Raw genomic sequence first — 21,196 nt, 5'->3', positions numbered from 1 at the left:
AAAAATGTGGATATTGTCACAAAAGCAATTACAGTCTGACTATTCAAATCAGATATGGTCACTTGTAAGGCCGACTGCACAGGTGGTCTAAAGAGTCAGGTACAAGAAACAAATGGGAGTATGAACAAAGTCTAAAAGTCTATATGCGTGGTTGACTCTTCGACCTTGTCGACTGTGTATTTTCTTCACCATAATTGGCTTATTTTTGAGGCACTGCTTGTTTTTGTTGTATCAAAAAATGTGCTAAATTTCACAACCATCTGTGACCAAAAGTGCACAACAGTATAACTGTCCACTCTCTCTCTGGGTGGGTAAAGTGATCTTCCCTCTTTCCCCATCACTATTGGTGCTACTAGCCTTTTAACCAGTCTGTTGGCTGAAATAACAGAAATGTCGAATGAAAAGATGTGGTGGTGCTTCATGTGTGTAAGAGGAACCATGTGCCATCCTTCACCCTCCCAGCTTGGTAGCATTATGTGATAGAGGGAGACTTACTAGTCCTAATAATAAACTAAACTGGGAGCAAAAAAGTGTTTAATGGAGTGAACCCTATCTGAGCAATGACATCAGAACCAGAATCAGAATCTTTATTTGCTAAGTACCAAGTGTATAAGCAATTTCTCTTGGTGTAGTTGTCAACATAAAATTAAATCCAAATAAAGAAAACGATTTACTGTATATATAAGTATGAAATCAAGTTCACAAACAAACTGCAAGTAAAAGATAAAGTAAAAAAGTATTAATTGTTACACCTGTAGTGATCAACCTGTTATCTAATATTTGCGTAACTGATGCAGTTAATGGGTCTCATTCACCAATATCTTCCTAAGTTTCTTCTTAAAAACCACTGAATTGTTTGCCCCTTTGTGCTCTTGATTGTGTGTAGATTCTGTTCTTACCTAAGAACAAATCTCAAATAAGAAAAAACATGGGTGAATGTCAGAATCTTCGTAAACACAATATTGTTCTTCTTAAGAACAATTGGTGAATGAGGACCAATGTTAATAAGCTAATTTTTTCATTATCAGTGTGTTTACTGTGCACTTTGCGTTCTAGCTTGCATATTTGCAACTTTGCTTTTGTGTGGTGACAGCAGCACATATGTGCATTTAAAAATAGTAAGATCGGTAGACAGCGATAATTATGTCAAGGCATTACATTAAATACATTATGGTTATTTTGAGTTAAGATTTTGGCCTAAAACATTTTTTAAAGGCAGGGGTGTCACTGGAGATTTATGGATAGGGGGCTAAGCCTTTACTAAGGGGTCTGGAGGCATTCTCCAAAGTTGGCACACATAAGATTTGTTTGTTATAGTGTATTAAAATAGTGTATTAAACGCTTTTATTTTATGACTTAAATACTAAATCTGTCCACCTACACAGATCACAGATCAAACAATGGTATTAAAATCAAGCAGTGCTATCTCCTCTCTCTTAAGCTGCGGGTCTTAAATATGTTATTGAAATACACAGATTATAGACTGGTACAGCATCAGTTTATACAATGAGAAAGAGTGTGATTTTGTTCTGTAGTCGTGCTTACATATTTAATAGTTAGGGTGACATGGTCATAATGACATTTGATAGCACAAATGAAAAATTATATTGCGGGAATAACATTTCTTGTTTGTTGATCTTTTATCAGAACTGCTTCTTCAGCCCTGTTATTCTCCTTTAGCTTCTCGCTCTCCCTCTCTGTCTCTGTGTTACATTAAACTCAGATTTACAAGAAGTCAAGGATCAATTATTTGAATTGACAGAATTTTTTCTCACCTGACTGGCCTTCTACAGTGCTGCCTCCTCTTAATGACCATCTACAGATTGAGGAAGTCAGGGATATAAAACTGCGTTATGATTAACACAACACTGGTATTAGCTTAGTAAAAACAATGTATAGCTAATACTGGTGTGATTGTTTTGAAATATTTAATATAAATATGAATACAAACGATCTGTGAAGTTTCTTAAAGTTCTTAAAATAGTTGGCTCTTCAGCTGGCTAACAGTCATGCTTTATGGCCTATTCCCTTTTCTTTACCTCACGTGAACTTAACATTAGCTAGCTAAAAAGTCTAAAAGCTCCATAGCCAGTTATACTAACCACGATTTACCCAAATCCATATTGTAGGCAGATATACTCAGCCTGTAACTACTTACTGATTCAGGCTGTATATTAAATATTTTGAATAAGGCCTGATCTTTATTTTACTCTTAGATTAAATCTTGTCACAACTTCAGTGGTTGCAAAATTATATTACTTAGCAGAGTAAGTAGCGCCAGAGCCCCGCCCCCAGGTCTGATATTATTGGCTGACCACTTGCAAGGTCTGATGTGATTTGCTAAGCCAACATTACACTTTTCCTCAAGTCTGAACAGCAGAAGATTGCTGTCTCCTGTTGCTACATTCTGGTAACAACAATCTCTGGTAGCACCGCCAAGGCAGCAGTGGATTAGAGCAGCAGCAGCGCCTCCCCCAGGTTGCACCCTGCTATCACAGTAGATTGTGAATTTGGAGACACCATGGCACAGTTGAATATTGAAGAATATGTGCAAAATACAGTTGATGATTTTAACTAATAATGTGTATTCATCTGGGGGGCTAAATACTATTTGGCAGGGCGCTATAGCCCAATGTTTTTTGTTTTACTACAGGATGCTGCAGGGGCAGTTTTTGAAAAATGTTATTAATTTTTTTCAAAAACAAAAGCAGTTTAGACCCAGAGTGCTTACTTGAACATGTCGTTGACTTCAAAATAACACATGACCTTAGAGCTTTATAGGCATCAGGTGCTGTACTGTGCACATACCATGTGTGAAGACCAACCAAGGGGATTAGTACCACACCTTGAATACAAGTATTCTGAAGTAAACTGAAATACTCACTGATATATTGCAGAATTACAGAAATAATAGCAAAGGTATCATTCATATGTAGATATTACAGCTTGCAATATCATAAATGTTGGCCTTAGGATTCTATTTATTCATTTGTAAATTATATATTAGGATTCACAATGCATTTTAACAGTATCTTTTAAAATAACCTTAATGGCATTTTATGAAATGTGTGCAGTAGTTCTGAAAATGTATTTCTTGACATTAGATCAATTTTAGGATGTACATAAACAATAGGCTATGTATAGTATAATGCACAGTGACTACAGAAAAAAAGTTAGCACTTGCTTTTAACATTTTAAAAGATAATTATTTGTGTTGTGCACTTCATGCAAACTGTGTTACACACACACTTGCACAAGTGCAGCAGTATCTTTCTATCCTAAAATAACTCTTCCCACTACTGCTGTAGAATACCTTCTGGGTTTTTTGTCTGTGACTATGTGTGAAAAGCAGAATGTTTGTGTGGGCAGGCTTGTGAGGGTACGAAATATATTGGAACTGTCTTACTCATGTGAGTATTTTATATTAGGAATACATTTCCAACTGAAATATACATACAAATTTACACAAACATATCATTTCCACATGAATAAAATGTATTGCATGCGCACAGTCTAGTGTTTCAGTTTATTTACTTTTGGCAACAATTTGTGTTAATGTTATATGTTTTATTAATGTGGAAATGATGTACATATTCAATCAAATACATTTGACACATTTAGTGCCTCCTCCACGCACAATCCTTGTACAATGTACTTGTCTATAACAGTGTACTGTACAGTGTGCTTGCACTGTACATTGACAGTAACATTGTAAAGAAAAATAAACACTAAATAATCCTAAATAGTCCTAAACCTCAAAAGCCCATTCTAAATCTGACATTAAACACTTAAGAGAAAAATGTTAGTTCTTTTATTATTCTAAAATAAAAGCCTTAAAAGGACTATTCGGTTTTCATCAGTGAGTAAACATACTGTTTAGGGATATTCTAAAGTTACATGGAATAAAATCTCATTACATTTATAAAAAAGGTGAGAATGTTTTTGTCTCCTGTAAAGTCACTGCTTTAGAGATGTGAGGTTTTTTCCAACAGTGACGACGTGCATGCAGTCTTCTCTCTTTTCATCTTTCTCTGGCAGGGTTGATTATGGGCTGTCAGTGACAAGCATAAATTTTGAGACCTTGTGAGTACTGTTTATCTGTATGTGTGTGTGTGTGTGTGAGTGTGTATGTGTGTGTATGTGTGTGTGTGTGTCATCTATGTGTGAATTATTTTGGTTTTAATAGGCTCCTCTTCATGACATCACCTCTCATCTCTCTGAATGTAAATGGAAAACCTTGAGCTCAGCTGTCACTCACCTGTGCGCGTTTGGCACAAAGAGACTACATACCACCAAACCTCCACACACACACACACACACACACACACACACGCGCACACACACACACACACAAACACACACACACACACACACACACACACACACACACACACAGAGATGCCCACTCCACATCTCTAAATTTGAAGTCTTATACAGCAAAGGTCCTTTAGACCCCAACAAGAATTCTAGATCAGTATTCTGGTTTCCTGACCATTTTCACAGGTAGATGTTGGTCACTTTTTTTTTTCAATAAAACATTTTATAATAAAACCAGGGATAGAAACCCACACAGAGCTATCAGTTCAGGACTGAAGAAAAAATAAACACTGAAATTTTACTGGGTAAAAGTATAACATTGAAAATACATAAATATAATAATAAATAATTTCTAAAAATAAAGAACAGGGATATGAAAAAACTGACTACATGAAGTAATTAAATTCTTCTTCATTATTAGGATTAGGATTAGGATATTAAGATCTCCAGCTACAACTTCACAAAGCCTCCACATTTCTTTGAACTGATATTAAGACTGAGATATTAAGAGATATTAAGTAGTAAATAAGAGATAACCACCGTTTACACAAACGGAAATGACCAAATATAAGTTTATTTCCTCAGCTCTAGTTGTAATTGGGGACCTCAACAGCACGTCATCTCACTCGTTTGCTTGGTGTAGCTGAGAATAACCTAAAAATGGAAAACATCATAACAGTCATAAAGGGCTAGCTAACCAGTTTAGCGGATTTGTGCAGGCTATGAACTGTCCCTGAAAATTCATATAAATTGGTGTCAAACAGGAAAACAACGTGTCATGGATACTTAGCGAGATTTATGTTTGCCTAAGGAAGTGTTGGAGCAAAGCAGCTAACATAACAATGAAAACACGTCTAAACAAAGGTTTAAACATCTGCCTCTTGGACTTTCTTCCACATCATTGCGTCTGTGGCTGAGCTGAAGTCCTGTCAGACTGCTCTGGCTCCATATCTGATAAACAGAACACTTTTAAATGCTCTCGTTTCATATTGGAGGATTCTATGTAATTACGAATTGAAAAAATGTGTAAAACTTTTCATTACAGATCAAAAGCTGAAATTTTTTTATTAAAAAATAAATATTTAACTAAAGCCTAATTCACATTGAAGATTGCTGCAATTATTGTGTTTTCTGTCAGAATTCGCCTAATCAAGCCTGCTAACGTGAAATGCAGTGAAATGCCAAGCAGCTGTTAGAGGTCGCTGTGAGGTCTAGAGGGTTAAAGCTGGTGTTTCTCTCCTTGTCCAAGCATCATTTAGCAACACATGCATGAACAAATAGAACACGTTTTGCTATGCTGCTTTAATCTGCTTGCAGCGACAAGGACTGAATTGGTCACAGTTAGCGTTTCACAGCATTACAGTAAACACTCTGATGAGGATCTCGCTTTTTTCTTCACTCCAAAGCCTCACTCTGCTCCACTGATCTAAATGCTATAAATAAACTCCTGCACTACACACCAGCTAATCTGAGCAGCTTCCCCACCAGCGCTGTTCCTTTATCTCCGCACATCCCTCATTTCATTCACTCTGCTCCAAAAGGCTGCAGTAGACAGCACACTGATGCTGAAAACACAATGCACTGAATTCACTTGATTCAAATGTGTACATCATTTCCAGATCATAATGCAATAAATTATTAATGTCACTAATTTTTACACATTTTTAACACATTCACTGCAGGCTGACACCCAGCTACCTGCACACTGAATGTGGCTCCAAGAGAATATGCACCTTACTGCCCCTTCAGCAGTCTATCCTGGGCTACAGTCGTGGAGAATGGAACTTTTTATATGACATTTACACTTACTGGTTGGAACGTCCTGCTGCTTTTGCTCTCACTGGTTGTGGAATATTGGAAACTGTGTTCACTCTTTGAAAATCAGGTGATTTTTATGTTCAGGTTCACACAATGAATAGAATGTTATGAAATTATTGGAAAATAGTTAATGCATTCTGACAAAGTTATTTATCCACTCATATAGCTATGCTAAAATGCTCTTTTTTTTACAAAATGCAATTTTCATATTGAAAATTTCTTTAGGGTCAAATTTGACAAACAAAACAAACAAATCATAATTAATTATTTTAATTGTTTGTCAGCCCCAAATGAGCTAATAATTTTATTTCTGTGGAAATGACATACAGATTTGAACCAAGTAAATTCACAGGATTATTTTTTCCGACGTGCACAGAAACTCACACGGCACACACAGTCCAGCAGTAATCAGGCTAATGCAGGGAAATGTACTGGAGTGCTACAGTGGAAAGCAGGAAACAAAGCAGCATTGTGCTTCTGCATTTCTGCTTCAAACAGCATGGAGCCAGATGCAATTTGAGGGGTCCAAACACTGCAAGCCAGTTACACAAATGCACATACACACACTTGCACGCACACACACACACACACACACACACACACACACACACACACACACATCCATAAATCCATAAGGTTTATAAATAGGCAGGGCAGGAAGCAGCACCCCATTGATCAGCTCATCCACTAGCGATATTTAATCTAGAGGCACTGCTGCTTCTTATGCACAAATGAATATTGATGATCTCTCTCTCGCACACCCACAGAACTGATCTGTGCTATTGACCCATATAAATGTTATAAACTGAGTGACAATGGAAAGCTTTTCACTTTTATCTCTGCCAATTTTGATCTCAGGTGCAGTTAAAGAGTAAAGATGGCCATTGGCTGTTTCTGGGAAGACTAAAGAAGCATAACTGCTTTTGGAACAAAACCTCATATCTTCAAGATGCTAACTTTGCAGGAGAAGAAAAATTATTGTCATTTTAACTTTAATGTATGCTAATGTAAAATAATGTTTTCCCAAATAACCACTCTTATAACAAAGATTACTTTATTTAAAACCAATATCTCTCCCAGTATCATTTTCCAAACTGGACCATTTATATTTGATCAGTAATTATTCACACAATGTAAAAGGCAGAGGCTTTTCAAATGGTACAAAAAGGGGGATTTGACAGCAGTGATAAAGGAGACACAGTCAGTTTTCAAAACATGTTCCAAAGCAGAAAGGACTGTAATGTGTTTGTGTACAAAGGAGGGTGTGAAAGCATGGGGGCTGTTCTAGACCCTGTGTATCAATGTATCATCCTCTCTCTCTCTCTCTCTCTCTCTCTCTCTCTCTCTCTCTCTCTCCTCTCTCTCTCTTATCAGAAAGCTGCAGACTCTGCTGTACTCTCATATTCCCCTCACTCCAGCAACCTTCTCAAACCCTCCGCATGATGTCATCCTGCAGAATATCATGCAATACACACACACACACACAGTGCAAAGGACCAGTGAGCACAGGACAGACTTCTTGCCGCTAATGTAATGACCTACTACGGTATGACTCATAGGACAATGCAATAACATTGTTCTCCTCTTACACTGCTTGTGTACTGTTTTCAACTTACAGCTGTATAAAAGTATAAAGTGGAATTCCACTTTTTATTATTAATAGGGATGCATCAGTATTGATACTTGTACTGGGTATTGGCCTTATATTGTGCCTATTTACTCATATTCGTACTTGTCAAAAATATACGGTTACCAACATCCGATATCACCTGATACTATGAAATGTAATGAAGCTGGCAGTAAACGAGGGTCTGCTCACACAGAGAAATGTTGCTGGTGCTCTTGGTCACTATAAACATTCCACTTTAGCATATTCCTGTGAGAAATACCCTGTGTTTTAGCCTGTTTTTAAACACAAACAATCACTTTCATCTGTTGGACATCAAATTGAACAACAAAATCATCAAAATTTGTAATACCAATGTCTGTATATACCAACTTTACTCTGCTTGACTAATAGAATTGTCAGGTATTAATGTTATTAATGTTACATTGATTTTTTCAAAATAGGCTGTAGAGAAACCATGTTGTCCTACTGTGTATGTCACTGTCTAGTGTTAGTTTAATGTGGCACAAGGCAGCAAAGCTGCTGTAACTCAGTTTCTCTGTGATTCTGCTTGATATTTGGATGTGCAGTGTGTTATTTTGAATGAAACAGCATACTTGATAATTGCCAGTTGGACCGAGTGTTAAAATGTCCAGAGGTATATATATAAGGAGACCTTTGCCTGTATCTGCTTCCTAACAGAACACACATGCACACATTTTTTTTTTTGCTCTTTTTGCTTTAAAAAGGTTCTTCACACTCAAATGTCTCTTTTACGAATATGATTCTTTAAAGAACTATCCACTGAAAGGTTCTTTAGTGAACCAAAAGTTTGGCACTTTTATTTTTAATAGAGTACATTTGCACCACATACACAAATAATCATAATAAAGACAATACAAGGACAAAGCAACAGAAGGCAAGTACTAATATTATTCTAACATGATTAAGAGCGAATGAGACAGACATCTGGTGTGTGTGCATGTGTGTGTGTGTGTGTGCGTGCATGTGCATGTCTCTGTGTGTATGTGTGCCCTTGCGTGTGCATGTCTTAAACAAGGTCTAAACCTAATTTGCCCCCTGCATGTTCTATGCACACACAGTGGAACAAGGTTAGAGCAGAGCAGATGCAGGCTAGCTGGAAGGGTGAGCTCAGTCATTCTTCTCCATTAGCCTCCAGTCTACTGCCCACAGACCACCTCAGCCTATAAGGCATAATAATGAAGATGCACTGCCCTGTGCATTCCTAATTAAAGGCTTATTACCTTTCATATGCACTTCATCACAGCACACAGTGGTGGATTTGTAACGACATCAGCACAGCAGGCAGAACGTGCTGAGGCTCATTCAGAGACACAACGGCTCACCACACTCATCTATCAGAGCGCAACTGTTTATTTGACTTTAGCTTGAAGCACTTTGATTTCAGGGACACACAGATGGAAGAGATGTGAGATGAAAGAGAAAAAAAAAAAACACAATTCAGTTTTTCCCTGTGACCTTGAAAAACCCTTAACAAAAGCAGCAAGAGAGAAAGAGAGAGAGAGAGCTATAGAATGTGTATGTGTATGTGTGTATGTGTGTGTGTGTGTGTGTGTGTGTGTGTGTGTGAGAGAGAGAGAGAGAGAGAGAGAGAAAGAAGCAGAGAGAGCAGAAGAATGTTTGAGAGGGAAATGCTGTAAAAGGTTTGATAGAGAGAGCTATAGAAGATATGAGAAACAGAGAGAGAGAAAGAGAGCAGTGGAGCGTTTGAGAAAGAGAGATGTTGGAGCGAGTTAGAAATGTAGAATGCACAAAAGTTTTTCAGTTTCAGAGAGAGAGTGCTTTAGAATGTATAAGAGAGAGACGGAGTGAGAGAGAGAGAAATGGACAAAAACAGCTATAGATATACAGAGAGATGTAAATTCATAGAGAGAGACTGAGAGAGTCAGAGATAGATGTAGAATATGCTCCCTGCAGGGTGTTACCCGCTGCCATATTAACATTTTACCTGTTCAAATGTCACTTTTGTGTTCTGCTGTAACCCGTCTTCATATTTCTTTCTTTCTTACACAATTTTTAATTCAAATCAGCTTTAGAAACTCTAAGCTTCATAGCAAAAACGTTTTTCAGCAGGTGAATGATAAACATAGTCAATATATGTAAGATCTCTTTATGAGAATCTAGTTCAGTAATCTTAGTCTGCTGGTGGATTATTTTGCTCATTTCGTTATTCGTTATTATCTTATTCCAATGACAGATAATATGCTTATTTTTACTTATAACAAGTAAAAATGTCAAGAAATAAAAATGTCTCTATGGAAAAAAAATGCAACCTTTAACAACACACAAAAAAATTGGCTTACAATCACCTGTCCAGAGTGTAACCTGCCTTCTGCCCAATGGTTGCTGGTATGGGCTCCAGCACCCCTTGTGATCCAGAAGGATAAGCAGTGTAGATAATGTGTGTGTGTGTGTGTGTGTGTGTGTGTGTGTGTGCATGTGTTGTGTGTGTGTGTGTGTGGTTTACAATCAAACAACATTACCAGTGCCAAAATATCTACCCATATAAAGAAGTTAATAGATGAAAATCAGGTACAGCTTAGCTAGCTCCCGTTACTCAGCTAAGTTAATTTAGCTACTGTAAGCTCTCCAAATTTAGATAGACTGAATAATTGTATAACATTCTTACAGCAATCTCATAAAGATAGATAATAGGTATGTAATAGATATTTGACTATATTTAAGGTCATTTCACTTGGTAAGACATAAGTTACAGTGTTAATATTGTGATGACTTCAAGGAAGAGGCGGCATTTTGGAAAACATGCAATGCAAAGCAGTGGGAGGAAACAATCTCACATGAGCTTCATGTGCATGGGACATTTACACTTAACTACAACAGTTAATCGGTCAATTAGAGTATCACACATACAGTGTAGAGCATAGTGATAACACAAATAGGAAAGTTAATCCCAAACAGAATCAATTCCTCAATTTCAGGCATCAAGCACTGGACTCGTTTCTAACGCTTTAGACTCGATTCCACATAGTGACAGTCAGGTTTGCCCACAGTGCACTCAGTGTGCGATATTCTGGTGTCACTGTTTACCATCTGTATGAAAAATGCAGCCTTTACTCCAGACAAAATGTAAAAATGTAAAATCTTTAATGAAAAATTGGTCTACAATCAAACAACGTTGCCAGTGCCAAAACATCTACCCTTCTACACTCTCAGAAAAAAAGGTATGAAACTGTCACTGGGGCAGTACCACTCTTGTCTCTGGGGTGGTACCCTCAAGTGTACATCTCAGTACCTTTAGTCAGGAAACATAATTGTACCATAATCCATTGAAATTATATATTCTAAATTGTATTGACTCCACACACCCCGTCTCGTCTCCAGGCTTTTTAATTTATTGTTCTGTTTTAAAGCAACAGATTATGAAATGGTACTTGACTTGACTATCTTAGCTAACTCCCATTAGTCAGCTAAGTTAATTTAGCTAGTGTAAGTTCTCCAAGTTTCAATGCTAAGGTCAATCATAGCTAACATAGTACTTCGTGATCAGGATTATTGTGAGTAACTGACTCTTGGAATCAACGCCATCAATTCCAGTCACTTGGAAATGGAATCGGAATCAACCCCAAAACTTCTGGAATCAGCCCCACAGAACAGGCTAAGCAGAGCAACATGGCTAAAATTTAGGGCTATTCACAGAATTATAGATATGCACACATGCCAACACAACACACACAAAGACCCCTTGGTCAGAACAATATTCAGTTACTAAAGACCTTATGCCAATTAAGTACTCTGAATACTTCAGTACTACTATGAAACTAATATGTAAGTTGGTCTGAACCCTCTGAAGAGCCACTTAGCATTTAAAGAGTTAACACATTAAAGAGTAACTTTGTTTATCTTGAGAAAAACAGTATCATATGTAAAGATTTGGGGTCAATATTTATATCAATAATGCCATATGCCTAGGGGTCAAAAGATTTGCAATGTGTTTTAAAAATATATAAAAAGTATAGAAAAAAACAGGCAAATCATTATTTAGTCAAATCCTGTTCTTCATACCAAGGAAGACACTTTGATAAACATGAAGTATTTTTTCTGCTTAACTGACGCAGCAGTAGGCAAGAAGGCAATGTGTTCCCCTTTCCTTTTGATGGCAAGAAAATAGTCTCATCCTCCTCTCCTGTGTCAAATCAATAGAAACATTTCATAACCTCTCAGTAAGAAACACGACTCAGTGGAGTCGGGACGAGATCTAATTAGCTTTTGTCAAAGCAAGCAAAGCTACAAAATATGCATTACTTTTGTTGATCGCTCTTTTTCAACATTCTAACTTCCTCCATGAGTGTTTTCCCTCGGGAAGTGAGACTTCCTCTCCAGCTGGATCAGTTATAGTGTGAAGCGCTTGTGCTGTTGTGCGGAAGCAGAGTGGATAGGAAGACACAAACACGGAGCTTAAAGGAGATTACTCCACTCCTCCACTCTGCCAAAAAGCTCCCTACAGACCATCTCAGCCTCCGTACTCTGAATCACTGCTCCATTTGTACTATTTCATTGTGGAAGTACACTGCCAAAGAAATATTCAGCACCTAATCATGTGTTAGCTGCCACCGCTCTCAGAGCCTGTTTCAGATAGAGACTAGGACTAATCTTAGACGAGTAGTCAACCTAAAGGGACAGTGGTAGACAGTCATGGAGTATATTGTTGCTGTCGGAACAAAACTTTTTTTCTCCTTTTATCTCCATTTTTGCCTGTCGCTCTTTATATAGCGTGTAAATTTCATGATGAATGAACAAAAAGAAATTGCCCAAAATTACTTGGAAAAAAGTCCATTGACTTACATAAAATGTAAAGTAGGTTTTTTCCTTATCCTGCAAAGTTACCATTTTGGAGATACGAGATACGTTTTGTTCTGACAGCAGCAATACGTAATTCTTTATTGTACCTAAGCACTGTACTGTACTTCTACACTTTGATAAAGTAATAAAGCATTTAATAAAGCATAAATTATTGAAATATTTCCATTATTGAGGACTTTTTTGCTTGTACTTCACTACATTGCAGAGTAATCCACTATGCTGCTTTATCCTGCATATGTTGATACTCATAACTCTAAACTGAGAGAAAACTGGGTTTTCTAAATACCACAGTCCACCTGCTGAACAAATATAAATATATAATATATAGAAAATAGATAATATAAATAGAGGACCACTGTACTGTAGTATTTTACAGTTCTGCTAATAAGTTTACACACCCTAGACTGAGCTTATGTTTGCCATTTTTGGATGATATGAGTGATCACGCAAAACACATTTTTTTTACTTAGTGCTCTGATGAAGCTATTCATCATCGCAGAAGCATGTATTATCTTAATCATAACAGTAACTGACATTACACAGTAAAAGTTTATATTCCTTTGTAAAAAAGTTTACATACCGTTGGTTCTTAATAATGTGTAGCCCCTTTTAGTTTCAGTGAGAGCTTGAAGCTTTTTCTGATAGTTATGAGTGAGTATCTTTTTTTGAAACAGCCACACCACTTTCACTTTCACTTGTCAGAGAAGAAGGTATTTGAGTAGAAGTTGCTTGTGTGTTTTTCTTTGCAGCTTAGCACAATTTTCCTGGTGGTTGTTTCAGAAATCTTTCTTGATCTACATGAATTTGGCTTAGTATCCACAAAGGCACTGTTTCCACCTCTTTATAAGACCTTGAATAATGTTAAAATACTTTTTTCTTGCAGATCCTTTGACAGAGATTTAGCTTTTCTCATATTTTAGTATCCAATGAATTCAGTGCAGGCGGACATCAAATTCAAGTTTCCCTAAGAACTTTGAAAAACACTGACTATCTACACTAACACACTGATTACAATCAAACAAGGCACTTGTGATTCTTAACCTTCACAGTGATCTCAATGTACTTGAGGGTGAACTGACAGGCCCAAACTACGAGGGTATGATAACTTTTGACAAGGGTACTTAAACCATGTCATTTCAGTTGTTATTATGATTGATGCATAGAAACAGGGGTATGGAAACTTATGAGCAAAACTGTCTTTTGCATCAAGGTCATCTCTGTTTTCACTCGAGTCATTTGTCTGTCACTGCTTGTAGCTGAATTCACATTCAAGACTTTGGTTGGAGCCATTCTGTTTTCTCATAGATTGCTTATCTCGAGTTTTTCACAGGTGAACACACATTTTTAACATTTGAAGCATTCAAAAACCACCAGTGCTTATTCACCTTTGAAATTCATGTGACTTTTCTGTAACGGTTGTGCATTTGATACACAGTCAAGCAGTTACTACTAGTAATGGAAGAAAACAGCGCCCGGCTATTTTAAATGCCTCAGTCGAACTGCACAGAGCTGCAGCACTACGGCAAGAGGGCTACATTTGAGTTTAACCCACTATGAGAGAGATGGGGGGTGCTTTGTATTCTGAGAAGTTCCCTGCAGCGTTTGACTGTAATCCTCTTAGCCTGTGTGTTCTAGGTCCTCCTAGCACAGATACACTAACCCCAATATAGCATGGGACTGTAGAGTCACACTAGCAAAAATAGCATTCACACAGTTCCTTATGCCTCTGCCTCTTCTCTTGTAGTTTCCTTTGCTTGATGCACTGATGAAGATGCAAAATACACAGTATAGCCTTAAACAAAAAGCAGGCAGAAGCTGAGGGAAATATTTAGAGATCATGTGCTGCAATGTAAACTGAGGTATGGTTCTCTACCCACAGTAAATATAGGTCAGACACATTCTGTTCTATCCTTACTCTCTCTCTCTCTTTGAATCTCTACCAGAGATTCTGATCAGAGATAAGGTAAAGTATTGATGTAGGTTTAAGTCCAGACAAAGCCATGGTTCAGAAACAGTTCCTTTGCCGCATTACATATTTTTTCATTTTTTTGTAAAAAAAAAGGGACAAAACTAATTCTGAGAAATCAATCTGGGTATCAATCAAAACAAAAACTTTGAATGCATGTATGAATGTGTGCATGTGTATGTCAACATGTGTATGGATGATGTTTATTAGGGGAGTAACCATACACTCCGCACTTCGACTCGGTTTGTGATACTAGGTTTACTATTTTGTATTCTCACAATCTTTTGAACAAAATTTGAATAAAGAAAAGTGACTATAATCATGTTGTTAAAAACACTGGGAGGTAGGAGGAGTTCTGGAGCGAGTGACTGATCAGTGCTGAACGTTTGTGTTCAAAAAATCCAGTTGCAAGTGACGGCAATAATTAATACAATGTGCACTTTTCATGAAGCATTCTCACACTACCATGGCGCACGCTGTCACAGTTTTGCATTGTGATTTCATATTATTACACTATTACTATTTTTTGATGAGAAGACATCAAATTTTAACAAAATTGCACAAAATCCAGTAGCAAATAAAATGTGCCTTTAGCTACCATAAAACACAAGTATGCATGACACACACATACAAACAAACATATAGAGGAACACATGTTTTAGGCTGCTGCCGCCATCCTGGTTCATAGGGAGGAGACAGAGGGTGGGGCAGGATGCAGCGGTAACCATAGTAATGGAACAGATGGGACGGCACAGTAACAGTGAGTGAGGGTGTGTCACTGTATGGATACACCAGAGATGCAAAACTGAAACATTATGAAAGACAAAATGGGAAAAAAAGGGCAAAGGGCAATGAAATATCTCCACTCATATTAATCATGTCAAAATGTTATATTTTGTAAACATCTCTTTAAATTAGATATATTTCATCTCTGGAACATCAGCAAAATTTAGACCTGCATACAAAATGTTATTTTTTTATAAAGAAATCAGCTTAGGGGCATATATATTTGGGGGAAATTAGGGTTTTATTCTTTCATTCATTCATTCATTTATTTATTTATTTATTTATTTATTTATTTATTTATTTATTTAACCATTTGAAAACACCAGCTGCCCTTTACATTGTGTGTACATTTTATGATGAGTGGACAAGCAGAAATTCTTCACATTTGCTTGGAATAGAATCGTTTGTTATATTAACTTACATTAAAATTAAAAATATTTCTCCTTCTACTATCAAATGTCATTTTGGAGATATGAGGTTTTCTTACAACAGTGATAATATATTATTTTAATCAAAAATCCATTTTTTTGCGTAAAAAGTGCCTGGTGGGCCATATTTCTTTGTCTTGTCTATACAGTGATTTATGGATTAATAAGAAAAGGCATTAAGAATATGGATTATACATTTAATATACTATAATATGCTTATTTGGTTATTTGGCTCATTTTTGTTGTAAATGTATGTGAGCTGAATGGGACTGTGTCTAACAATAGAGTAGTGCACTAACAGCAATGATGTCATTGTGTTATGGCTGTGAAGAAAAAAAGGGAAAAATGGAGAAATCCCTAGGGAATATGTTGTCGAGGGACATGGTGGGGGATGAAAGAGGAGAGATGAATGAATGGAGATGAAGAACCCCTCTGTTTGCTACTTTAATAGACATACTAATGAGAGGTAGAGGAGTAAGAGCCCTTCATCAGCCGGCCTGGCACACACTCATCAACAGATGTCCTGCACACTGAGAGAGAGAGGGAGAGAGGGAGAGAGAGAGAAAATTCCTTATGGGGCATTGTGTTTTGTCGTTAATTGTCAGTTGTGGGCTCTCACTGCAGATTTTTTTCTCTGCAGTATTCGCAGTATTTGGTAATGATACGCTGATGAGGACGTGTTTTATTTGCTGTGGTCTGTCTGTGTCTCACAAATGTCAAGTGACTTAATTAACACTCCAGCTGAAATATTAATGTTCACAGCACAGACATCATCAATATTCATCAACCTGCAAAAACTGCACAAACTCCTGTTAATATTTCATGATACAGCACAGCTCTAACATGATATGTGTCTGTGTGTGCGTGCATTTGTCTGTCTGTGTCTGTATGTGTGAATATGTTTTCCATTTATAAACATGTGCCCACAGTGGTGGTTAATTAATGTTCTAAGGAAAAATCATTGCATTCTTAAAGGTGAAGAATGTAAGACGAAATTCATGACATATAATCACAGCTTACCTTTCAGCATCATGTGTGTGTGTGGGTGTCTGTCCAGTTTCAGTGTTATGAAATATCATTATTCATTATGGGAGAGAATGACACAGAGAGAGGTAGTATATAACGTACACTACATTGTTGAATAATAGGGTTGTATAATGTACATATTTATGTATAATGTGTGTGCATTGGTGTAAATACGTGTGGGGTGGGGTAGAGGAGTGATTACAATGGGAAGCCCCCTAATATCTTGAGTGGGCACCTGTCATAGAGACTGACACATTTATAAACCCATGACTCACTGAAAGATCCAATTTCTTAACAATATACGTCACCAGGTAGTTTCCATCAGCTCTACACAGACAACCTTGATGTCTGTTTATCTCCCTGTTATTCATGATTCATCTCATCTGCGGTAACAGATCTTTCACAACATCATATATTGATTATTTCATCATTTAAAAATCTTAAATATGTAGTCTAACGTCAACATTTAGAATAATGTTAGATGCTAATGGACGGAGTGTCATGCCTTGAGAGATAATAATAATAATAGTGAGTAAAGAAATAAATCACACTGTTATGTCTTTGTTCATTAAAAGTACGTTTTGAATTTTAGGCCTTTACTTGTTTGCACTGGGGTCCATAACCTTGTGAAGGCACTGTGTTGGTGAGACCCAGTATGAGAGACTTGATGTCAGCAGTGACTTCACTAGTACAAAAAGGCTAAAGTTCATGCCTCACTCCCTATGACCAGTCACATATCTCACTTTTATACACAATCAAAGGAGAAAGTGTGAATTTTCACTAAATTTTTCTAGTCTTTTTTTCTGAGCTGGACTTCTACGCCTGCTAAAGAAAAAAGAACAACAAAGACCAGCTGGTCACTAGCTGGAATTCATGCTTGTCTAAGCTGTTCTTTTTAGCAGGGACATCGAATCATGTATTAATCAAAACCACAGTTTTGCGTGAAACGCATTATATTCAGTTCACTGCAGTATTATGGCTGTTTTCACATTGTACAAAGTACAAAGAAAACTGATATTGTGCTTTTTCTGTTGGTCATCAGCTCAGTACTGAGGGCTCTGCTCAAGTTTGGTAAAAATGGGAGTGAATTATACTCGGTGTCCTCCTCTCTCTTTGGTAACACTTGCTGAAGCAAACAACAACTTAACAAATTCCGTCTTGCAGGTGAAGATAGTCACCAAAGCACTATTACACAACCAAGTGCACCAAAATGAAACCGTGGAATGGTATATTAATGCGTAATATTTTTTAGAATTATTACTTTTTAAAGAGTTTGCTAAGTGACATTAGCTAGTTAGGAAGGTAGTGCTATTAGCATTTACTGTAGCCTCCACAAAACAAGTATATTTTTGCACATATTGTCACACTCTTCTGAGAATAATATAAGCTTTGCTTGATCCCGTGTAATTGTACACATCTGTGTGAGTGTGTGAGCGCAAAAACAGTGCAGTATAGCATCACATACCAGCCAAGTAAGCTAACTATAACTATCAGACAGTGTAGCTAATTAGCTATTATTGCCATTAAATGATACTTATTATGACACTTCTAACTCTCTCAGAAGGCAAAAAATGACATAGAATTAGAACCGTCAGTTTTGTTAGTTCCCATTTGGGTCAGTTGTTGTTTGAGAGTGCAGTGGAAAAACACCCAAAGATAATAACCACAGCAAATAATTTTAATCAAATTGTGCGGTGCTATAGCAACCTTAAACTACATCATATCTCATAAATCTTGAGAATTTTTGAGAAATAAAACTGTGCATGTATTATAAAGGAGCTCATATGGGCTTTACACCAGTGACAGCACCTCATAGCAGCTCAACAACAGAAAGCGTACACAGATCATTTCCAAAGCCATCTCACTTCATGTGGATCTGCCAACTGCTGAATCACTACTAATTATATCTGATGCCTCCTTGAACTGCTGAAGCCCAAGTAGATTCACAGAGAAGAATACAATGAAATATACAGTAAAGGCCTGCTGTTAATACCTGGGGAAAAAGAGATCCAGTGTATATTGTTATACAGCATGTGACTAGTATAAGCGCACGATAGCTCACTATTACAGTGTCTGCAATTTCACGGCAAATTTCTTACTGTGAAGGATTGTCTTTAGTAAAGCAAAGGAGGAACTGAGATAAAGAGCTGGAGCTCTACTGATGGAGCTCTACTGCTTTTATCTGTCCAACCAGGTGAAAAAGGAAAGAAAGGGGTGATAGTTGTTCTTTTTTCTTCTCTCTTTCTCTCTCTCACTCTTACTCTTTACTTTTTTTCTTTCTTAGAAGTAGGCTTGTCGTATTGCCATGGAGACAGACAGCCATTCCAGGTGATGTAGAGGGGTGCGGCAAAGGCATGCTTTCACCGTGCCAGGCCACTTTACATGTACACGTAGCGAGATAAAAAATGAATGAAAAAAAACAGCACTGCAAAGTCCACTAAGTGGTTACATGACTGGGAATTTTAAAATACACATTCTGCCACCTGAATTTCATAAACTCCAGCATTTCAGAGTATTTTAAAGTCAATATCATAATATAATTCCACATTATTATTCCAGATCATCATTTTCTCATGCTGAGCTCATGACTTCCACAGCACCCAAAGCAGTGGCTCATAAACTCTTCAGATGTGCACCAGCATTGGTCATCATTCAGCTAATAGTTTTTGCTGGAGTGCGTTTTTAAATGCACATGCTGGAGCTGAAATTGTCCACGCTGCATTACATGCTCTGCTGCGCTGTCCTACTGCAGAGATGCACGTGCTCCAAGTGCTGCTGCGGTGTGTGTGTGTGTGTGGTGGGTATAGAGGGAGACAGAGACAGAGAGAGAGTAAGAGTGAGAGTAAGACAATGGTCACATCCCTGGGAGCGATCCTGGCTGAGAGACCAGTGAAGAGATTGTCCCCAGGGTGTGGCAAACATACATGTATGTGTTTGTGTAGAGTCTCAGAAGGGGTTGAGCACTTACCATGAGGAGGCAGATGGCAGATTCGGGCATCAACTGGACAGCCATTGGTCCTGGACGTCCAGCACAGGGAACACAGCTGCCCCACTAAACCTTAACGTCCTGCACAGGTAACTGCTCCAGCGACGTCCAGAGAATTTCACACTCTGTTACAGTCTGTACAGCATCCACATAACACGCAGGAAAGGCTCAGGTAGCACTGTCCGCTCCTTGGCAGGACTCTGCCCCCCCAGTGGGCAGCGTGTAGGTTCAGACCTCAACTACTGTCCTGCTATGGTCCAGCGCCTCCTCATGTGTTTGATGGATGTTTTTTTAGTCTTTCGGCTCTAGCCGAAGCAGCTCAATGTGCTCACAGTCTCCTCTCCGCTACACACGCTGCTGCTTCTTTGATGTCAAACAGCCGGTTAAAGCACCCCCTCCTCACACACATTCATGCACTCCCTCTCCCTCTCCCTCTCTTTCTCGCTCTCTCTCTCCCACTCGCACACACTCCTTAAGTGGCAGTGAGAGGGTGCAGATCAGCATCTCAAATGAGCTGATCCACACCTTCGCTCTCATAAATCCATCTGATCAAGCTGGCAAACCCGGGCTGCCAAACCAGAGAGAGAGAGAGAGAGAGAGAGAGAGAGAGAGAGAGAACTACACACACACACACACACACACACACATATATATATATATATATATATATATATATATATATATATATATATTTATATATATATATATATGTATCCAGAGGGAGAGAGAGAAATATAGAAAGAGAGGGACACAAAGAGACACAGGAAGAGACAGAGAGAGACTGAGAAAGCAAGAGAGGCAAAATGAAAGAGAGGGAGAGAGAGAGAGAGAGAGAGAGAGAGAGGGAAGTGATAGATCAACACTGCCTGTCCCACTACCACAGGAACCGTATCACACTGCAAGGCAGAGTGGAATTTCAGCAAACACAGACAAACACATAGTACACACACACTCCTTCAATCGTCTCTAATAAAGTGGTTATTCTAACCTCCTGTGCGCTTGCAGGAAACAGCAGGGGTACATTTGCGAGTGTGTGTCTGTATGTGTGTGTGTGTGCGTGTGTGTTTGTGTGTCAGGTGAACAAAGAAAATGAATTACTTAAAGTACACACACACACATACCCAGACTCTCTATGGGTGACGATTAAATTCCTCTATGCAAATTACTCATTCTACCATCACCCACCAATTAGCTATGAAACACACTTGTTTGGGCACAACAAACAGTTCCACAGAAGGTTTTGATTTGGCTGTGATGGAACTCAGAAAAAAAAGCAAAGAGAGCTCTTTTAGCTATTAAAAACTACAATTTGGCTTAAATGATTCAAATTTAACCAATTCTGCTATAAAGCAGCGAGGTGTGGGGACCCCTGAAGAAAAATGACTTTACAAATTGGAACA

At 37.9% G+C, this 21,196-nt stretch overlaps 1 protein-coding gene across 1 annotated transcript in view; it reads right to left on the bottom strand.

The window, feature by feature from the left end:
• Positions 1-20,211, bottom strand: part of frmd4a (FERM domain containing 4A) — a 177,207-nt gene extending 156,996 nt beyond the window's left edge. The window contains exon 1 of the mRNA XM_036584823.1: positions 19,779-20,211. Coding sequence (XP_036440716.1) covers positions 19,779-19,823 — 45 coding nt within the window. The 5' untranslated portion in view covers positions 19,824-20,211. The remainder of the gene's footprint in view (positions 1-19,778) is intronic.
• Positions 20,212-21,196: the final 985 nt, after the last annotated feature.

Source organism: Colossoma macropomum, unplaced genomic scaffold (assembly GCF_904425465.1).
Source record: "Colossoma macropomum unplaced genomic scaffold, Colossoma_macropomum, whole genome shotgun sequence".
NCBI classification, from domain to species: domain Eukaryota; kingdom Metazoa; phylum Chordata; class Actinopteri; order Characiformes; family Serrasalmidae; genus Colossoma; species Colossoma macropomum.
This window is presented reverse-complemented; position numbering and strand designations above follow the sequence as displayed.